General features: G+C 49.2%; 1 protein-coding gene across 4 annotated transcripts; it reads left to right on the top strand.

Annotated features, from left to right (window-relative positions):
• Nucleotides 1-1,736: 1,736 nt before the first annotated feature.
• Nucleotides 1,737-15,452, top strand: RNASEL (ribonuclease L). Of its 4 annotated transcripts, none has more exons than XM_068141468.1 (7): nt 1,737-1,816; nt 3,541-5,153; nt 6,358-6,446; nt 8,806-8,996; nt 9,524-9,638; nt 11,700-11,821; nt 14,063-15,452. In XM_068141468.1, exons 2-7 carry the CDS (start codon nt 3,716-3,718, stop codon nt 14,196-14,198), a joined length of 2,091 nt encoding a protein of 696 aa, XP_067997569.1. In that variant the 5' UTR covers nt 1,737-1,816; nt 3,541-3,715; the 3' UTR covers nt 14,199-15,452. The 4 variants fall into 4 exon arrangements, with proteins under 4 accessions (XP_067997569.1, XP_067997567.1, XP_067997571.1 ...); XM_068141466.1 differs by having other exon boundaries at nt 9,521-9,638; XM_068141470.1 differs by having other exon boundaries at nt 9,521-9,638; nt 14,047-14,177.
• Nucleotides 15,453-17,831: the final 2,379 nt, after the last annotated feature.

Genomic DNA, 17,831 nt, shown 5'->3' with positions numbered 1-17,831 from the left:
CAAAAGATGGATCACCTGCTGGGATGGGAGAAGGGGAAGTGGGATCACCTGAAGGTAACCTAAGGTAAGCTAAAACTAAGTGGCATGGTAAAATTCCCACCCCTGGGAGGACAACCCTGCATGCTAGTGTTAGACTGCATTTGTGTGATGAAGTAGCTGCTAATCAGAGCATGCACTGAAGGGCACCTGTTATGTAACCAAAAGGTGACCAGTGAACAGATTAGTGTAACTCTTCCTTTGCTGTAACCTCTGTGAAGTCTACAGCCCCTCTGAGCCAGAGAATCATAGAATCATTTTGGTTGGAAGAGACCCTTAAGATCATTGAGTCCAACCATTATCTAACTCTGCCAAGTCTGCTGCTAAACTATGTCCCTCAGCACCACATCTCTGCCTCTTTTAAACACCTCCAGGGATGGACATTCAACCACCGCCCAAAGGGAGCCTGTGCCAGCCTTGGAGAACCCTTTATGTGAAGAAGCTTTCTTAGGAAAAGACTTCATGGAATGCTTGGTGCCATGGTTTAGTTGATTAGATAGTGTTGGATGATAGATTGGACACGATGACCTCAAAGTTCTCTTTCAACCTGGTTAATCCTCCCCTCCCCATGGAACTTGATTCCATTTCCTCTCATCCTGTCACTTGCTACTAAAAGGGGTGCTGGGTCCAACCATTGCCTGGCACCTCTTTCTGTACAGAGCTGCCTTAAAGGTTAGAAGGTGAATCTTCACTCTGTGTGCTCCTTGTCTCCTGTGCACTGGGTACAAACCTAAACCATAACTGAGGGAAAACAAAAGTCTCCTATGGCAACACAAATGATATGAAACTCCATCCAGACCAGATGTGCTGCATGTTGTGGAAAGCAGGTTGCTCACTGTGGCAGTTAGGTGCAAAGGTGACTCCTGGACAGACAGAGATGATTCCTGGACAGAGAGAGCTTCTGTGAAAGCTAGCATGCAGGCATCAGTAAGCAATGCAGGCATAGGTAAGGAATTAGGTATGCATGCAAAACATGTATACCCAGGTGAGCTTCTCTGCATTCACACCCTTGTATTTGCACCCAGCCATGTCTCCATGCACATCAGCAGGTGCCCAGTCTGTGCATGTATCATCCTCCCCCTGGATAGCCAGGTGTGAATTCACTGGTGTGATCCCAGACCCATTTCAAGTGTGAGCTGAATCTTGCAGCTGCCATGGTTTTGTGGAGGTGGCTGGGGAGGTTGTGTGGGCTCTGCATACTGGTGAGCTCCTCCCACATGACAGGGCAGTGGTGGAAACTGGGTGGCCTGGGTTCCTTCATGTATTTCCTGCATGCACATTGCAGGCAGTCAGGAAGGGCTGGCTCCCTTGGGCAGTCATAAAATGGTTTTGGTTGGAAGAAACCTCTAAGATCACTGAGTCCCATCATCAACCTAGCACCAGCATGGCCTTTAAACCATCTCCTGAAGTCCATTTCCACAACTTTTTTGAACACTTCCAGAGATGGTAACTCCACCACTTCTCTGGGCAGCCTGTTCCAATGCCTGACCACTCTTGCAGGAAAGAGATTTGTCCTAATCTCCAACTTAAACCACTCCTGGCACAACTTGACACTGATTCCTCTTGTCCCATCACTTGATAGCAGAGAGAAGAGACCCACAGCCACCGTGTTTACCCAGGGCTGCCTACAAGGAAGCTGGTGCCAGGGCAGTGGGCAGCTTGCCAACATGGGTGTGGTTAGGAAAACACCAACTGTGGCACAAACAGACCTGCAGCTCAGTGCTTCCTGAGGAGAATTGAGCAGTGTGGTTACTTCCCTCGTGGATGGATTTGCCAAAAGGTGAGGAAAAAACTTAGCTAAATGCCCCAACCCCCAAATCCCTGCTCCCCCCCAAACTCCAGCATCAGTGCGTTTAATATCTCTCTGGAATCAGCAGCACTGCTGGGCATGGTTTAAACCAGCAGAGTCTTTGTCTCTGGAGTCTTTCAAGGCTGGCTTGGATGTGTCCCTGTGTGAGCTTGTTTAGGTGATCCTGCTCTGGCAGGAGGTTGGGACTCAACGATTTTCAGGGGTCCTTTCCAACCCTTACCGTTTTGTAATTCTGTAAACAAGGTCTGTGTGGGGGAGTCTGTATGGGGAGAGCACTTTGTGCATGACCTCTCTGCTCTGCGCTGAAAATAAGTTACCAGACACCCCCCAAAACCCGCAGCACCCCCCTGCAAATGGATAGAATGCTCCCAGGGCTGTTCCTTCCTGGGAGAGAACCGAAAGCAGACTTTGCTGGGTAGCAGTTCCTGTCTAGGGACTCTTGCTGGGAAGAGAGCAGTGAGAGCAGCTGCTGAGAAACGCTGTTCTTTGCAAGCATTTTAAGCAGCACCTCGGTTTCTAGCCAGGCAGAAGGACCCCTTCCTTGCCTTCCTGTGGTGGGTGATGCTGGGCAGGGTTGTGTGACTTTGGTGCTTGTGATGCAGACGCAATGCAGCTCCGGGCCAAAGGTCAGAGGGATGGGATGAAAATGGTGAAAGGTCTTACAGGGCTGGATGCTTGTGGCTGTGCTGCTCAGTGGAGGAGGCACACAGCCCCTGCTTTCTCCCTCCCTGGGCTTCTGCCTTCCTGATGGGAACAAGGAATTTGAACCCCACCGTGCCCAGGGGATGCTGTGCTGCTTTTCCAGACAGGAAAGCAACGTTTTGGCTTTTTATTATGTGGCAAAAGGCACAGAAGTTACTAGAAGGAAATGAAGTGCATCGAACTCGATGAAAGAAGGTATTAATTTCCTGCTGGGTGGGGGCAGAAACAACTCATTGAACAGTTCTTGGATTTTCTGAGGGTAAATTCAGCTGAATTTGTACTTTGGCTTTTATACCTTAAGTCTTCTTCAGCCCTTTTCTGATTTGCTTAGATAATTTATTGGCAGTTCAGCTTGTCAGGCATTGACTCCTAAGAGTATTGATCACTTGAACCAGCCTTTGCAGTCAGGAAAATGGGTATTGGAACTCAAGCTTTGCCATGTGCTGCATAGATGTGGATAGATCAGGTCTTACCTAATTAACCTCTTAGTGTCATGAAAAGCTTAGGAAAGGCTTCTGGTCAGGTAGAGTGTCCTAATTGCCTCTGGAAGCAGGAGGAGTTAAGATTGGCTTTCTGTCTCATTCCAGATATTGGAACAGGGACTTTCTGGACAGGGTGTGTGGGTGCCACCCAAAACCAAAGGGCAATGCTTGTTTCTGCCTGCCCGCTGCAATCTCCACCTACAAACATTGCTGCAGTCTGGCTTTTTAGGTAACCTGTAGTAAGGCTGAGATAACAGCCTGGGCTCTTGACCATCCCCACAGTCAGATGCCCCAGGGGACACCTGCCTGGGTTGTGACTAGTAGTGAGATCAGGCAAGCAAACACCATAAGTACCTATTGCTTGGGCAACTGCTGAAGTCATGCTTCTTGCCAAGCCTTAGTTCTCTTGGCTGGCACTGGCACTGCTGTCCTTATGTGCCCCTCACAGGACACTAAATGCAAATGAGAAGCTTTCACAGCCTAATAACACACTTTCTGTTTATTGATTAGGTGAAGATATTGAAGCTGTTAAAACAGCAGCCTGTCCTTCCTAGCCTGTTTCATCAGCCAAACACAGAGCATCCCCCACAATGAAGTCACTGAGCCCTGCACCTTTCTCATCCTTCAGTGGGATCCCTGGGCTCAAGTGAGGAACATCAGAGGTACAGAACTCTGTCTGACCACCATGGAGCCCAAAGCTCACACTCAGCAGGAGTCATCCACCCCTTTCAGCACGGAGACAGCAGAAGACCTTGCCTTCAAGTTAAATGCTGCTGTGAGGAGCCATAATATGGATGATGTGCTGGAGCTGCTGGAGAAAGGGGCAGATGTGAACTCCAAAGCAGAATATGGCTGGACACCACTGCAGAGCGCTGTGCAAGATAATAATGAGGACCTGGTCCGACTTCTGCTGGATAAGGGTGCTTGTCCACATGCCAGGAAGGACAACGGTGGCACTGCACTTACCGAGGCAGCGATGGTGGGAAATGTGAATATACTGGAGCTCCTTCTTAGTCATGGGTTAAATATTAATGACCATGATGACAACGGCTTCACTGCATTCATGGAGGCTGCTTGTTATGGGAATGAAGAAGCCTTGAGATTCCTGTTTAGCAGAGGAGCAAATGTGAATTTGAGGAGGGAAGTTAATGAGGAGAAAGCAAAGCTGCTTAAGGGAGGTGAGACAGCGCTGATGGATGCTTGTAAAAAGGGCCACTTCTCAGTTGTAAAGACTCTTGTCCAAGAGATGGGGGCTGATGTGAACATTTGTGACAACAAAGACAGGAATGCCTTGATCCACGCCCTCAAGGAGGGCTGTGCCAAGTCAGCTGTCTCCATAGGGCAGTTCCTGCTGGACCATGGTGCCGACGTGAAGAGCAAAGATGAATGTGGGAAAAGTGCCCTCATCCTAGCTGTTGAAATGAGGAGCGCAGATTTGGTGGAAACCTTGTTGAAGAAAGGCGAAATAGACATCGATGATGCAGGTGAGGAGGGCAACACGGCGCTGATGGTAGCTGTAGAGAAAAATGATTACGAGATAGTCAAGTTGTTGTGTGAAAAAGGGGCGAGGACCGACGTTGGGAACCTGATTGAGGTTGCCAACAGGAACCGCGCTCATGAGACGGCGCGTCTCCTCCGCCGCCACAACGCCAGGTTTGTGCCGGGAGCCCTGCAGGACTGGGAGCCGAGCAGCAAACGCTGGAGGGACCAGCTGAAAAATCTTTACAGAACATACCGCCCTATGGTTGGCAAACTGAAGACCTTCCAGTACATCAAGCACAGAATTCTGAACACTTCCCAGGGTGGCATCTACCTGGGGCTCCACGGCGGCACAGAGGTGGCAGTAAGAATAAGACGTAGCATGGAGGGTGATGAAGAGAAGAAGTTCTTTGAAGACTGTGGTAGCTGTAAACACCTGCTGAAGCTCTTTCAGTCTGAGAAGCACAAGGATGACCTGTATCTGTGCTTCCCTCTCTGGGAGAAAAGCCTGGAAGAACATCTGCAGGAACCAGCAGAGCAAATGGATTACAAAGATACCCTGAGGATGATCTTCCAGGCAGTGGGAGAGCTGCACTCCCTTGGATTTGCTCACCAGGATCTACATCCCAGGAACTTTTTCATAGGTTATTTCTTGCTTTCTCAATGTTTTCATTTTGTTTGCCTGTTGCCTGTAGCTTAGAAAAGAAAATGTTGGGCTGCATCAAGAGAAGCACAGTCAGCAGGTCCAGGGAGGTGATTCTCCCCTTCTACTCTGCTCTGGTGAGACCCCACCTGGAGTACTGTGTCCACTTCTGGAGCCCTTATTACAGGAAGGATCTGAACATGCTGGAACATGTCCAGAGAAGGGCCACGAGGATGATCAGAGGGCTGGAGCACCTCTCCTATGAGGACAGACTGAGGGAGTTGGGGCTGTTCAGTCTGGAGAAGAGAAGGCTCTGTGGCCTTCCAGTATCTTAAGGGGGCCTACAAGAAAGCTGGGGAGGGACTTTTTAGGGTGTCAGGACTAGGGAGAATGGAACAAAAATAGAAATGGGTAGATACAGGTTGGATGTTAGGAAGAAGTTCTTCACCATGAGGGTGGTGAGACACTGGAACAGGTTGCCCAGGGAGGTGGTGGAAGCCTCATCCCTGGAGGTTTTCAAGGCCAGGCTGGATGTGGCTGTGAGCAACCTGCTGTAGTGTGAGGTGTCCCTGCCCATGGCAGGGAGTTGGAACTAGATGATCCTTGAGGCCCCTTCCAACCCTAACAATTCTGTGATTCTGTGTTTCATAGAAGAGGAGAAAGTTCTTCACAAAGAGAGTTGTTAGCCATTGGAATGTGCTGCCCAGGGAGGTGGTGGAGTCACCATCCCTGAAGGTGTTCAAGAGGGGATTGGATGTGGCACTTGGTGCCATGGTCTAGTCATGAGGTCTGTGGTGACAGGTTGGACTTGATAATCTTTGAGGTCTCTTCCAACCCTGGTGATTTTGTGATTCATAGCTATCTCTTAAGAACCCAGGGGGTGTTTTTGATCATTATGGGATGAATGTGGCATTAGCTCTCCTCTTGGAATACGGACAGATATGTTTACAGGCAGCCACAGAGGCCGAACAGAGCAACTTCACATGCCTCATTAGACCTGCCATCCTTTCTGGTTGGACTCAATAATCTTGAAGGTCTTTTCCAACCAAAATGATTCTATGATTCTGGGGCTTTGCAGAAAGATCAACCCACAGCAGATCTCTTCAGAGAATTGTTTTCTCAAGAAAGGGCTGTCCAGAAGTCAGTAACAGGCTGTATCAAGGCTTTTCATCATTATTTGTTAATGGTTTCTCTTATCTCCACAGATTTAGATGGCAAAATATACTTGGCAGACTTTGATAATAGAAGAAAGTTGATTGAAGGCCAAAAGGAACTTGTAAACTCAGATTTAAAGGTAACTCCCCCAAGAATCAATACCTGGATTAAAATTTCAGGCTCTCTCTAGTACTTTCTGTTGCTGTGAATCCTAGGGGAAGCCTCCCTTCATCCTCAACTAGAATACAGCCTCATTTTTTGGGGAAGGCCTGTGGAAGAACAGCTGCTGTGTAGGAATGATATGGCTGTGAGGTGGAGGGTGTCCACAGATAGCCACACCAAAATCATGTTCCCAGGGTGTCTCCTCTGTCTCTGTGCATGCAGCTTCAAAGATTGTGTTTGTATTTGCACATCTGCACTCCTGTAGGAACATGTTCACTGAGAGCTGGGCAGACAGGAGAGCTGGGCAAAGAGAAACTTAATCGCATGAGATTTAACACATCTAAGTGCCAGGTTCTACACACTGGCCACAACAGCCCCTTGCAGTGCTAGAGTGGCTGGAGAGCAGCCAGGCAGAAAGGGACCTGGGGGTACTGATAGTAGGCTGAACATGAACCAGCAGTGTGCCCAGGTGGCCAAGAAGGCCAATGGCATCCTGGCCTGTACCAAGAACAGTGTGGCCAGCAGGAGCAGGGAGGTCATTGTGTCCCTGTACTCAGCACTGGTTAGGCCACATCTTGAGTCCTGTGTCCAGTTCTGGGCCCCTCAGTTTAGGAAAGATGTTGACTTGCTGGAAGGTGTCCAGAGAAGGGCAACAAAGCTGTGGAGGGGTTTGGAACACAGCCCTATGAGGAGAGGCTGAGGGAGGTGGGATTGCTCAGCCTGGAGAAGAGGAGGCTCAGGGGAGACCTTATTGCTGTCTACAACTCCCTGAAGGGAGGTTGTAGCCAGGTGGGGGCTGGTCTCTTCTCCCAGGCAAGCAGCACCAGAACAAGAGGACAGAGTCTCAAGCTGTGCCAGGGAAGGTTTAGGCTGGATGTTAGCAAGAAGTTCTTCATAGAAAGAGTGATTGGCCATTGGAATGTGCTGCCCAGGGAGGTTGTGGAGTCACCATCCCTGGAGGTGTTTAGGAAGAGACTGGATGGGGTGCTTGGTGCCATGGTTTAGTTGATTAGATGGTGCTGGATGATAGGTTGGGTGTGATGATCTTGAAGGTCTCTTCCAACCTGGTCTGGTCTATGCTATGCCACGCTATTCTGTGCTATGCCACGCTATTCTATGCTATGCCACGCTATTCTATGCTATGCCACGCTATTCTATGCTATGCCACGCTATTCTATGCTATGCCACGCTATTCTGTGCTATGCCACGCTATTCTGTGCTATGCCACGCTATTCTGTGCTATGCCACGCTATTCTATGCTATGCCACGCTATTCTATGCTATGCCATGCTATTCTGTGCTATGCCATGCTATTCTATGCTATGCCACGCTATTCTGTGCTATGCCATGCTATTCTGTGCTATGCCACGCTATGCTATGCTATGCCATGCTATTCTGTGCTATGCCATGCTATTCTGTGCTATGCCACGCTATTCTGTGCTATGCCACGCTATTCTGTGCTATGCCACGCTATTCTATGCTATGCCATGCTATTCTATGCTATGCCATGCTATTCTATTCTAATGAGTTTCCACAAGAATAATGTAGCGTCCTGCACCTGGGGAGGAACCACACCTTGCACCAGTACAGATTAGGGGTTCACCTGCTGGAATGCAATTTACCTTGGGGTAAATTGTCTGTGGAACAGCAATGTGTCCTTGTGCCCAAGAAGGCTAATGGTATCCTGGAGTGCATTAAGAATGTGGCCTGCAAGTTAAGAGAGGTTCCCCTTCCTCTCTGTTCTGCCCTGGTGAGACCACATCTGGTTTTGTGCTCCCCAGTTCAAGAGGGACAGGGCAATACTAGAGAGTGTCCAACAGAGGGCTACAAGGATGTTTAAGGGACTGTAACATCTGTCTTATGAGGAAAGACTGAGACACCTGGGACTCTTTAGTCTGAAGAAGAATGAGAAGAGGTTTTATTAATGCTTACAAATATCTGAAGGGTGGGTGTAGAAAAGATAAGGCTAGTCTCTTTTCAGTGCTGTCCTGTCTGTAATAGGATGAGAATCCATGGATACAGACTGGAACACAGGAAGATCCACCTCAACATGAGGAAAACTTTACTGTAAGGGTGCTGGAGCACTGGAACAGGCTGCCCAGAGAGGTTGTGGCTCCTTCTCTGGAGCCTGGACACGTTCTGGTGTGACCTGCCCTGTGTGATCCTGTTTTGGCAGCAGGGTTGGACATAGTGATCTCTAGAGGTCCCTTCCAACCCCTGCCATTCTATGTGTGCACCCATATACACAGTCTGCTCATTCAGGAGTACCTGTCCTCTCTCATTTGGTAAAGAAGTGTCATGCACCTGGCACACAAGCAGCAATGTCTTTCTTTGCAGGCTCTCGGCAGGCTCGTGTTGTATGTTTTAACTGGGGGTAGGAAACCCCTTGAGCAAGTCAGTAAAGAGGATTTGGCTTGTGATCCCCTAGATTATGAGGAGGCTCTGGACCTTGTAAAAAGCCTGGACTGTCATGATGAACGAGGCTTGGAAGGTTTGAGCAACCACCCCTATTTCTGGAACAAACAGCGGTAAGTCCCTGGAGCACAGAGGAGAAGTTTTCAGTGTGGGACTTGTCTGTAACACTGGGAACAGTGATGGTGAGGGGTCTGAAACATCCCTCTTATGAGGAGAGGCTGACAGACCTGGAGCAATTTGGGCTGGGAAAACAGAAAACTGAGTGGGGATCTTATCAGTGCATATAAATACCTAAAGGCTGGGGGTCATGAGGATGGGCCTGGGCTCTTCTCAGTGGTGCCCAGTGATAGGACAAGGGGTAACATGTACAAACTGGAACACAGGGGGTTTCATCTGAACTTAAGGAGAAGCTCCTTCACTTTGAGTGTGGGGACACTGAACCAGGCTGCCCAGAGAGGCTGTGGAGTCTCCTTCTCTGGAGACTTTCAAAACCCACTTGAACACATTCCTATGCAACCTGCTCTAGAAGTACCTGCTCTAGCTGGGGGGGGTGAGCTAGATCTCCAGAGGTCCCTTCCAACCACTACCAATCTGTGGTTCTGTCCTGTTGCAGCTAATGAAGTTCTTTGTTCCACAGCAGGCTTGATTTCCTGAAGACAATATGGAACACAATAAAAATTCTCCCTGATGGAAAAGATGCCTTTCAAGCTCCTAATGCTGCTGAACATTTTCCTTATCCACAGTGGACCACAAAGGTAATCCTCTTCTCTTTGGATTTATACAAGGACATTAAGGCAGAAGCTGTTCCAGGTGTTTCACAGTGCCTGTTTAAAACCGTAAGTAAAAAGAGAACACCCCCACCCCCCCAATACAGGTAACTGGGGGGATTAAATCTAAGTAGTCATGTAGTCAGAATCATGGACTCAATAAGGTTGGATAAGACCTCAAAGTTCTGGTGCTGGTTGCCTGGGAGAAGAGACCAGCCCCCTCCTGGCTACAACCTCCCGTCAGGTAGTTGTAGACAGCAATAAGGTCTCTCCTGAGCCTCCTCTTCTACAGGCTAAGCAACCCCAGCTCCCTCAGCCTCTCCTCATAGGGCTTGTGCTCAAGGCCTCTCACCAGCCTCGTTGCCCTTCTCTGGACACGTTCAAGAGTCTCAATGTCCTTCTTAAACTGAGGGGCCCAGAACTGGACACAGTACTCAAGGTGTGACCTAACCAGTGCTGAGTACAGGGGCACAATCCTCAGGACTAAAGACATTGCTCCTAAAGGGAGCTTTGTTGCCTGGGATGGTAGTAAGGGATGGTCAAGGAATCATAGAATCATTAAGGCTGGAAAAGATGTCTAAGATCATCAAGTCCAACTACTAACCCAATAAAACCGTGTCTCAAAGTGCCATGCCTACATGTTTTCTGAACACCTGCAGGGATGGTGATTCCACCACTTCTCTGGTCAGCCTGTTTCAGTCATTACACAATTAGCTGGCCAGCCTTCAAATGTGTTTGTTGGTGAGCCCTTAAGCCAAGCACTTCCAGGCCTTGCTACCAGCAAGTTTCTGGCTAAAGATTTTTGTCAGATTGGCTCAAGGGCAGTGAGATCAGGCTTGCTTTTTCTGGTAACATCCTGGAAAGTCATGCTGCATCATTTGAGATCTGACTGTCTTGCTTCTGCATGGCAGCCCATGTGGTCTTCTCAACAGTGGAACAGTTGGATCAAGACTCCTGAGTACCCCCTTCCCTCCAGGCATGCATGAAAAATCTCTTGTGCCCTGTTAACTGCCCTAACATGAATGTCACACCTTGGCAAGGCAGGAGAAGAAATGCTTGGCAGAATCAAGTAGTCTGTTTGGTGCATGTCCTGCAGAGTGAACACTTCTGCCCATGCTGGAAAATATGCTTTTAAGGGTCACAAGATCCACCCAGGCAAGCTGGCATCCCTGCAGAAAGGCAGTGGCTGCAGGGAGTGGAGGTGGATGTGCTCTTTGGTGGTGTGTGATAGGCAGAGAATAATCTAAGTGCTGGGTTCTACACATTGGCCACAACAACCCCATGCAGTGCTACAGGCTGCAGTCAGAGTGGCTGGAGAGCCTGGCAGAGAGGGACCTGGGGATACTGGTTGATAGTAGGCTGAACACGAGCCAGCAGTGTGCCCAGGTGGCCAAGGGGACAATGGCATCCTGGCCTGGATCAGGAACAGTGTAGCCAGCAGGAGCAGGGAGGTCATTGTGTCCCTGTACTCAGCACTGGTCAGGCCACACCTCGAGTCCTGTGTCCAGTTCTGGGCCCCTCAGTTTAGGAAGGATGTTGAGCTGTTGAAGGTGTCCAGAGAAGGGCAACAAAGCTGGGGGGGGGGATGTTGGAGCACAAGCCCTATGAGGAGAGGCTGAGGGAGCTGGGGTTGCTTAGCCTGGGGAAGAGGAGACTCAGAGGAGACCTTATTGCTGTCTACAACTCCCTGAAGGGAGGTTGTAGCCAGGTGGGGGTTGGTCTCTTTTCCCAGGCAACCAGCACGAGAACAAGAGGACAGAGTCTCAAGCTGCACCAGGGGAGGTTTAGGCTGGATGTTAGGAAGAAATTCTTCATAGAAAGAGAGATTGCCCACTGGAATGGGCTGCCCAGGGAGGTGGTGGAGTCACCATCCCTGGAGGTGTTTAGGGAGAGATTGGATGGGGTGCTTGGTGCCATGGTTTAGTTGATTAGATAGTGTTGGGTGACAAGTTGGACTCAATGATCTCAAAGATCTTTTCCAACCTGGCTAATTGTAATTCTTAATTCTAATTCTATGTGTTTGTTTTTGTTGTTTTGTTTTGTTTTCAGATTGACAAATGTGTTCTGTCTGCCATGAAAAATCCTCCCAAAGCAAAACCAATCCATTATTCCAACAGCGTCATCGACCTACTGAGGTTCATCAGGAACCTGGATGAACATGCAAACAAGAAGTACGTGTTCACATCCTCACTCCTGACACAGCTGCATTGCAGGGAGCGTCTGGGTATTTGTAAGCATCAGTGAGATCAAGAGTAACATCATCTTCAGATGGTTTTCCAGAAGGGAGAGAACAGGGAGGTGGGAGAAAGTCTGTTAGAGCTCATCTCATTACAGGGGCTGTCTCCTCGAGGAGTGCAGCAGTGTGAGAAAGGTTGTGTATCACAGCAGCAAGAGGTCTGGAGTCAGCCCTCAAAATCACCTAGAGGGATGAAAATGAAGTTCACTCACAGGATTAGACCTCAGATTTTGAAGCAAAATCTGATTCCCAGATCATCTCCCACAGGTGAATCACAGAATGGTAGGGGCTGGAATGGACCTCTAGAGATCATCTAGTCCAACCCTCCTTGCCCAAGCAGGTTTACCTAGGGCAGGCCACACAGCAACACATCCAGGCGGGTTTTGAAAGACTCCAGAGAAGGAGACTCCACAAATTCTCTGGGCAGCTTGTTCCAGTGCTCTGTTACCCTCATGGTAAAGAAGTCTTTCCTTCTGTTGAGGTGGAACTTTCTCTGTTCCAGTTTGTGTCCATTGCCCACCGTGAGAGCAGTGAAGCCCTGGAATGGGTTTTCCAGGGAGGTGGTTGAGGCACCATCCCTGGAGGTGTTTAAGACCAGGCTGGATGAGGCTCTGGCCAGCCTGATCTAGTGTGGGGTGTCCCTGCCCATGGCAGGGGGTTTGAAACTAGATGACCCTTCCAACCCTGACTGATTCTATGATCTTATCACTGGGCACCAGTGAAAAGAGACTGGTCCTCTTGACACCCACTGATCCTCAGCCAGCACATCCTCAACCAGAACATCCTCCACCAGTGCTGACACTCCAGAGACACAGCAGCAGCCTCAGAGAATTGGTGGCAGCTCCTCTGCACCTTTACTTTTGCAGAGCAGCTCATGGGGTGGAGAGGTGTCTGTGACAGCTAAGGCAGGACACGGCTCTGCAGCAGAAGACAGCATGAACTTCTGGGCCCTTAGTTTTGCTGCAGGCTGGTGTTTGTTGCCAAAACTCCCAGAAGGTTTTTAGACCACTCTTAAATATTTGTATCATCTTTTGTACCTTCAATAAGCCTTCTTATCTACCTTGCTAGTATTTCTGAAGTGCTGATGCTGACTGTCCTGAAGTGCTTGGAGATGTGGATCAGCAAAATCCTGTTAGGAGGTCTTGTCTCCCAAAGAACTGCCAGAGTCTCCAATCCTCTACAGTCATGGGAGCTTGCATGTGAAGTTAGAGGTGGTGTTAACTCCCAGTGATGGTTTCACTGATTCCTGTGGGCAGCATTGCTCTGCAGTGAAGATGCAGGTGGGATGAGGTAGATGGAGGTGCTGGAGGAATAATGGGGAAAAAATGGATTGAGTAGCTTAGGGAAGGTATAGAAGAGCTGCAGCTCAAGGGTTTTGTAGGAAACCCTTGGGAGGTCATTCTACCCCTGTACTCAGCACTGGTTAGGCCACATCTTGAGTACTATGTGCAGTTCTGGGCCCCTCAGTTTAGGAAAGATGCGTCCAGAGAAGGGCAACAAAGTTGGTGAGGAGTTTGGAACACAAGCCCTATGAGGAGAGGCTGAGGGAGCTGGGGTTGCTTAGCCTGGAGAAGAGGAGGCTCAGGGGAGACCTTATTACTGTCTACAACTACCTGAAGGGAGGTTGTAGCCAGGAGGGGGTTGGTCTCTTCTCCCAGGCAACCAGCACCAGAACAAGAGGACACAGTCTCAAGCTGTGCCAGGGGAGGTTTAGGCTGGATGTGAGGAAGAAATTCTTCCCAGAAAGAGTGATTGCCCATTGGAATGTGCTGTCCAGGGAGGTGGTGGAGTCACCATCCCTGGAGGTGTTTAGGGAGAGACTGGATGGGGTGCTTGGTTGCATGGTTTAGTTGATTAGTTGGTGTTGGATGATAGGTTGGATGTGATGATCTTGAAGGTCTCTTCCAACCTGGTCTCTTATTCTTATTTTCTTATTCTTACTTTCTTATTCTTATTCTTTCTCTTATTTTCTTATTCTCTTATTTTCTTATTCTCTTATTTTCTTATTCTCTTATTTTCTTATTCTCTTATTCTCTTATTCTTATTCTACTCTAAACCTTCCTGCATTTCCAGAAAGCCCCTGGAATGGCTTTTTCCCTGCAAGGGAGGAACTAGGGCATCTGAGACACTCCTTGGACAAGCTTTAAAAATCCATTTTAGTTTTGTTCTCTTTCAGGATCAGCAAGGTAACAGGAGACCATGCTGAGTATTTCTTGAAGCTCTTCCCAGCACTCACCACGTATGTCTACAACAGCCTGCGCAGGCATCCCAGGTACAGACACTTAATGGAATCCCAGGGCTGTGTCTGTTGAAAAAGGCCTTCAATTACAACCATTATCTAACCACCAATTCTGGTGCCAAATCAGGAACTTTGCAGACATTTGGGACCCTTCTCTGCAGGATGTCACTGTCTCCTGCCCCATGTCTAATCCCACCATCTCCTATTTCTCAATCTGCAAAAGAGTTGAAAAAAGTGGGTAAGGAGATGGAAGAGAGCACAAGAAGGGGTAGAGCAGACAGGACTTAGTCTAAGAACTGAAAGATGCTTCAGAGGTGTTTGGTTTAACAACAACAGGCTTTGAAGAGGGAGCAAGCTGAGTGCTAGGTGAGGTCCCTTTCAACTACCTCTGTCCTTCTACGTTTACCTGCCTCTCTGAAGTGGAGATCAAGGCCCTGATCCTCATGGAAGAAGGAACATGGGGGACAGCACCAACATACCCAATTGTGTCAATATGCCAGTGTCCTATCTGGAAGGCAGGAGAAGAGCTTAAGCATTTCCAGACAATGTGGGACTCTTTGATAAAGGAAAAGGACTTTGAAATCCTTGTTAGGGTAGATGCTTGCTAGAGCTTGCACTGAGAGGCTACCCCTCAAAAGACATGGATGCTCTCTTCTCAGCCTTTTGGAAACACAGCAGCTAGAAAACGAGATGCCTAGGCAATGGTCTGGCTGCAGAGTTGCCCTTGGACCATTACCCATCTGAGCTGGCAGATGAGCACTCAGGCCTGCCTGCTGGGACCTGAAGGACTTCTTGGGGGGCATGCAGGAGATGTTTCCACAAGGGAGAGACGTAAGGAGCACAATCCCACAAAACTCTGCTACTATATGAGTAGTCCTGGCTCACCTGGAAAAGGTCAGTGACATCAAAGGGACTGCAGGGCCTGGCTCCTCCTGGAAAGGACGAGCTCTGCCGTGGCAAGCTATGTCTGCAAGGCAGGGCTACACACAAGAACTCCCTCTCTCCAAAACAGTGCCACTGTGGGTGGGTGTATCACTGTCCTCCTGCCAGGCTTGGCTCCATGGCACACAGCTGGTGCCCATGCAGCCAGCTCAGAGCTTTGAAATTTGGATGCTGCTATTCCACGGCACACAGCATGCGTTTGGCTGTCCAAGGGTTTGCTCATTCCTTGGCTATGGCTCTGACTGGCTCTGATTATGTGTTGCTTACAGAAATACTTTTCAGCTGCTGAAGGGATTTTTACGTCTTCCTTTTCAAACTGAGGTTGTTACTCTTTCAATGAGCCTCTGAAGAACCCAACTTGGAATAAACTTGTCTGGAAAACCGACTCTATACTTGGTTATGAATGAGGTTCCCCCATCCCCTCTGCACAGACAGAGTTAGTCTGCAGCACTATAAAATGACCAAAAGACTGAGATTTTTGTTTTGCCTCCTTGTGGAGATACCTCTTGGTTGTTTAGGGAAGGTTTTGTGACTTCTCAGATGCTCCTGTCCAGTATGGGTAACTGATGAGGTTAGAATAGACCAGGTTGGAAGAGCCCTTTGAGATCATTGTGTCCAACCCATCATCCAACACCATTTAATCAACTGAAACATGGCACCAAGCACCCCATCCAGTCTCTTCCTAAACACCTCCAGTGATGACTCCACCACCAACCTGGGCAGCCCATTCCAATGGCCAATCACTCTTTCTATGAAGAACTTCTTCCTAACATCCAGCCTAAGGGAAAAGATGTTGGGAAGCAGTGAAAGCTTCCTGTCCTCGGGAGCAAGCTGTCTCTTGTGAAATATTGGGCTGAGTGGGGGGGGTTTTGCATTGGTTTTGTGGAGTGAGAGTGAGGATTTTGTGGATGAGTTGAAGTGTGAAGATGTGGTTGCATACATGTGAAACTCTGGGAGTGGATGTGCTTGACCCATCTCCTCTATGAACAGGCAGTTACCTGGAATGCACTATCCAGCCCTGTGTGTCCCCTCAGCTCTGTGTGCTTCTAGATGCATGTACCTGCAAACCAGCAGGCACCTGCAAACCAGCAGGCTTTGCTGGACATGAGTTGGGTGGCAGACTGGCATCCATGTGCCCGTGGCTCGCGAGGTCTCTGTGCCAGCCTGCATCAGTGGCCCTTGCTCAGAGCAAAGGTCTTTCTGATGGCCTTGGGGACCTTTAAAACTACATAAATGTAACAACCCATGAGGTTTCAACATAGGAGGTTTCACTTGAACTTCAGGAGAAACTTCCTTACTCTGAGTGTGGAGTCTCCTTCTCTAGAGACTTTCAGAAGCTGTCCAGACGCATTCCTGTGCAACCTGATCCGGGCAAGTCCACATTACCGGGGGGATGAACTTGATGATCTCCAGAGCTCCCTTCCAGCCTCTACCATTCTCTGATTCTAACTCTTGTTGAGATACCATTAGAGAAAATGCAGACAGGAGAATGCTGACTCCTCTTCTCCTTTCCTCCCTGCTCATTCCATCTTTCTCATGCCCAGAAGGCAGGAGGACAGCCAGAGGTGTGTGTCCAGGTCTCATCAGCGTGGCAAGAAGGGCTGCTATAGGCAACATGGTGGCTCCACACCATAGCAGCATGTTTCTGCTCTTGCACAGGTTGAGGTGAGGCTCCTCCAGCCTATTTTAAGATGCCACAGTCATGGCTTGCTTTGACCTTTGCACCTTCTTGAATTGCTCTGTTTGGTTTGCTAAAGGGCTGTGACTTGGCAGCCTGTGGAAAGGCCTTCCTGAAAGTGGACAGCACTTAAGGATGTCCAAACCAGAGCAGCTATTAAACTCATAGAGATTGTGACTTGCATCCCTGGGGCAAACAGACTGCTGGGAAGAGTTTCCAGGGACAGCTTGTGTGGACCACAGGGCCATATCCTGCTTTCTTTTTTGAGATGCCAGAGAAGAAACTTGATCCATGCATGGTGTCTGCAAAACTTATTGCTCACAGAGTATGAGGCCATGAGAAGTGGGGAGACTGCAGGACTGGAACCAGTGCTGGGTAAAACACCAGGCTGCCTCTCCCCCTGGCAGGGTTGGGGAGGATGGATGAGTGCTCAGTGAAAGGCCAAGCAGGATGGAAAAACGAATGGCAAGGACAGCTGGACAGTATTGAAACTGGGTGGCATGGCAGTGCCTGATGTCACAGCCTCAGGATAGCAGTGTCCTGGGGAGCCAAAGGCAGAGCCAGCTGCCAGGGTTAGCACTGCTTGATGTGCTGATGGCTTCCAGCATCAGTGCCCATCTGGGAGGTGCTGCCTGACTTTACCTCTTCCAGACAGGCTTGCAGGCCATGCGTGATGCCCAAGGGCATGCTGATTTGGCCCTCATGCTTCATTCCCCTGCTGTCATGCCTGTACTCTGCTGTGCCTCTGCCTTTTTCCTCTGCTCCTGCTGGGTGACTCCAGGGGAAGCTGGCTCCACCCAAAGTGATGGGATCAGGTGCTCTCCATCCTGTCACTTGTGTGCTGAAGACATGCTTGCATGCACAGGGATGGCCTCAGGTCAATGTATCTTGCTTGCTGCAGTGAGGAAAAAACCAAAAGTCCACAGAAGCAGTGGAGTGAAGATCACTTTTAGCCATGGTTTTGCTGTGCTGAGCTTCAGGTGCATCTGTGAAGCCTTCTAGGGAGCAGGCTCAGCTGGGCTCAGGCTGCAGAGCCTGAAGAGTTAGTGCAAAGCAGACAAAAATGCAGCTAGCTTTGGGGGCTGA

This window comes from Melanerpes formicivorus, unplaced genomic scaffold, assembly GCF_026170545.1.
Source record: "Melanerpes formicivorus ecotype bairdi unplaced genomic scaffold, bMelFor1.0.p_v2 SCAF_7, whole genome shotgun sequence".
NCBI lineage: Eukaryota > Metazoa > Chordata > Aves > Piciformes > Picidae > Melanerpes > Melanerpes formicivorus.
The sequence above is the reverse complement of the archived record's forward strand: the minus strand, read 5'-3'. Positions and strand labels throughout refer to the sequence as shown.

What these genes read in the sequence shown, in the direction of transcription:
- RNASEL (XM_068141466.1), top strand. Translation starts at nt 3,716, where the DNA reads ATGGAGCCCAAAGCTCACACTCAGCAGGAGTCATCCACCCCTTTCAGC. An exon ending in TTGTAAACTCAGATTTAAAG is followed by an intron (nt 6,447 to 8,805) that starts GTAACTCCCCCA and finishes CTTTCTTTGCAG; the next exon opens with GCTCTCGGCAGGCTCGTGTT. An exon ending in GATGAACATGCAAACAAGAA is followed by an intron (nt 11,822 to 14,062) that starts GTACGTGTTCAC and finishes GTTCTCTTTCAG; the next exon opens with GATCAGCAAGGTAACAGGAG.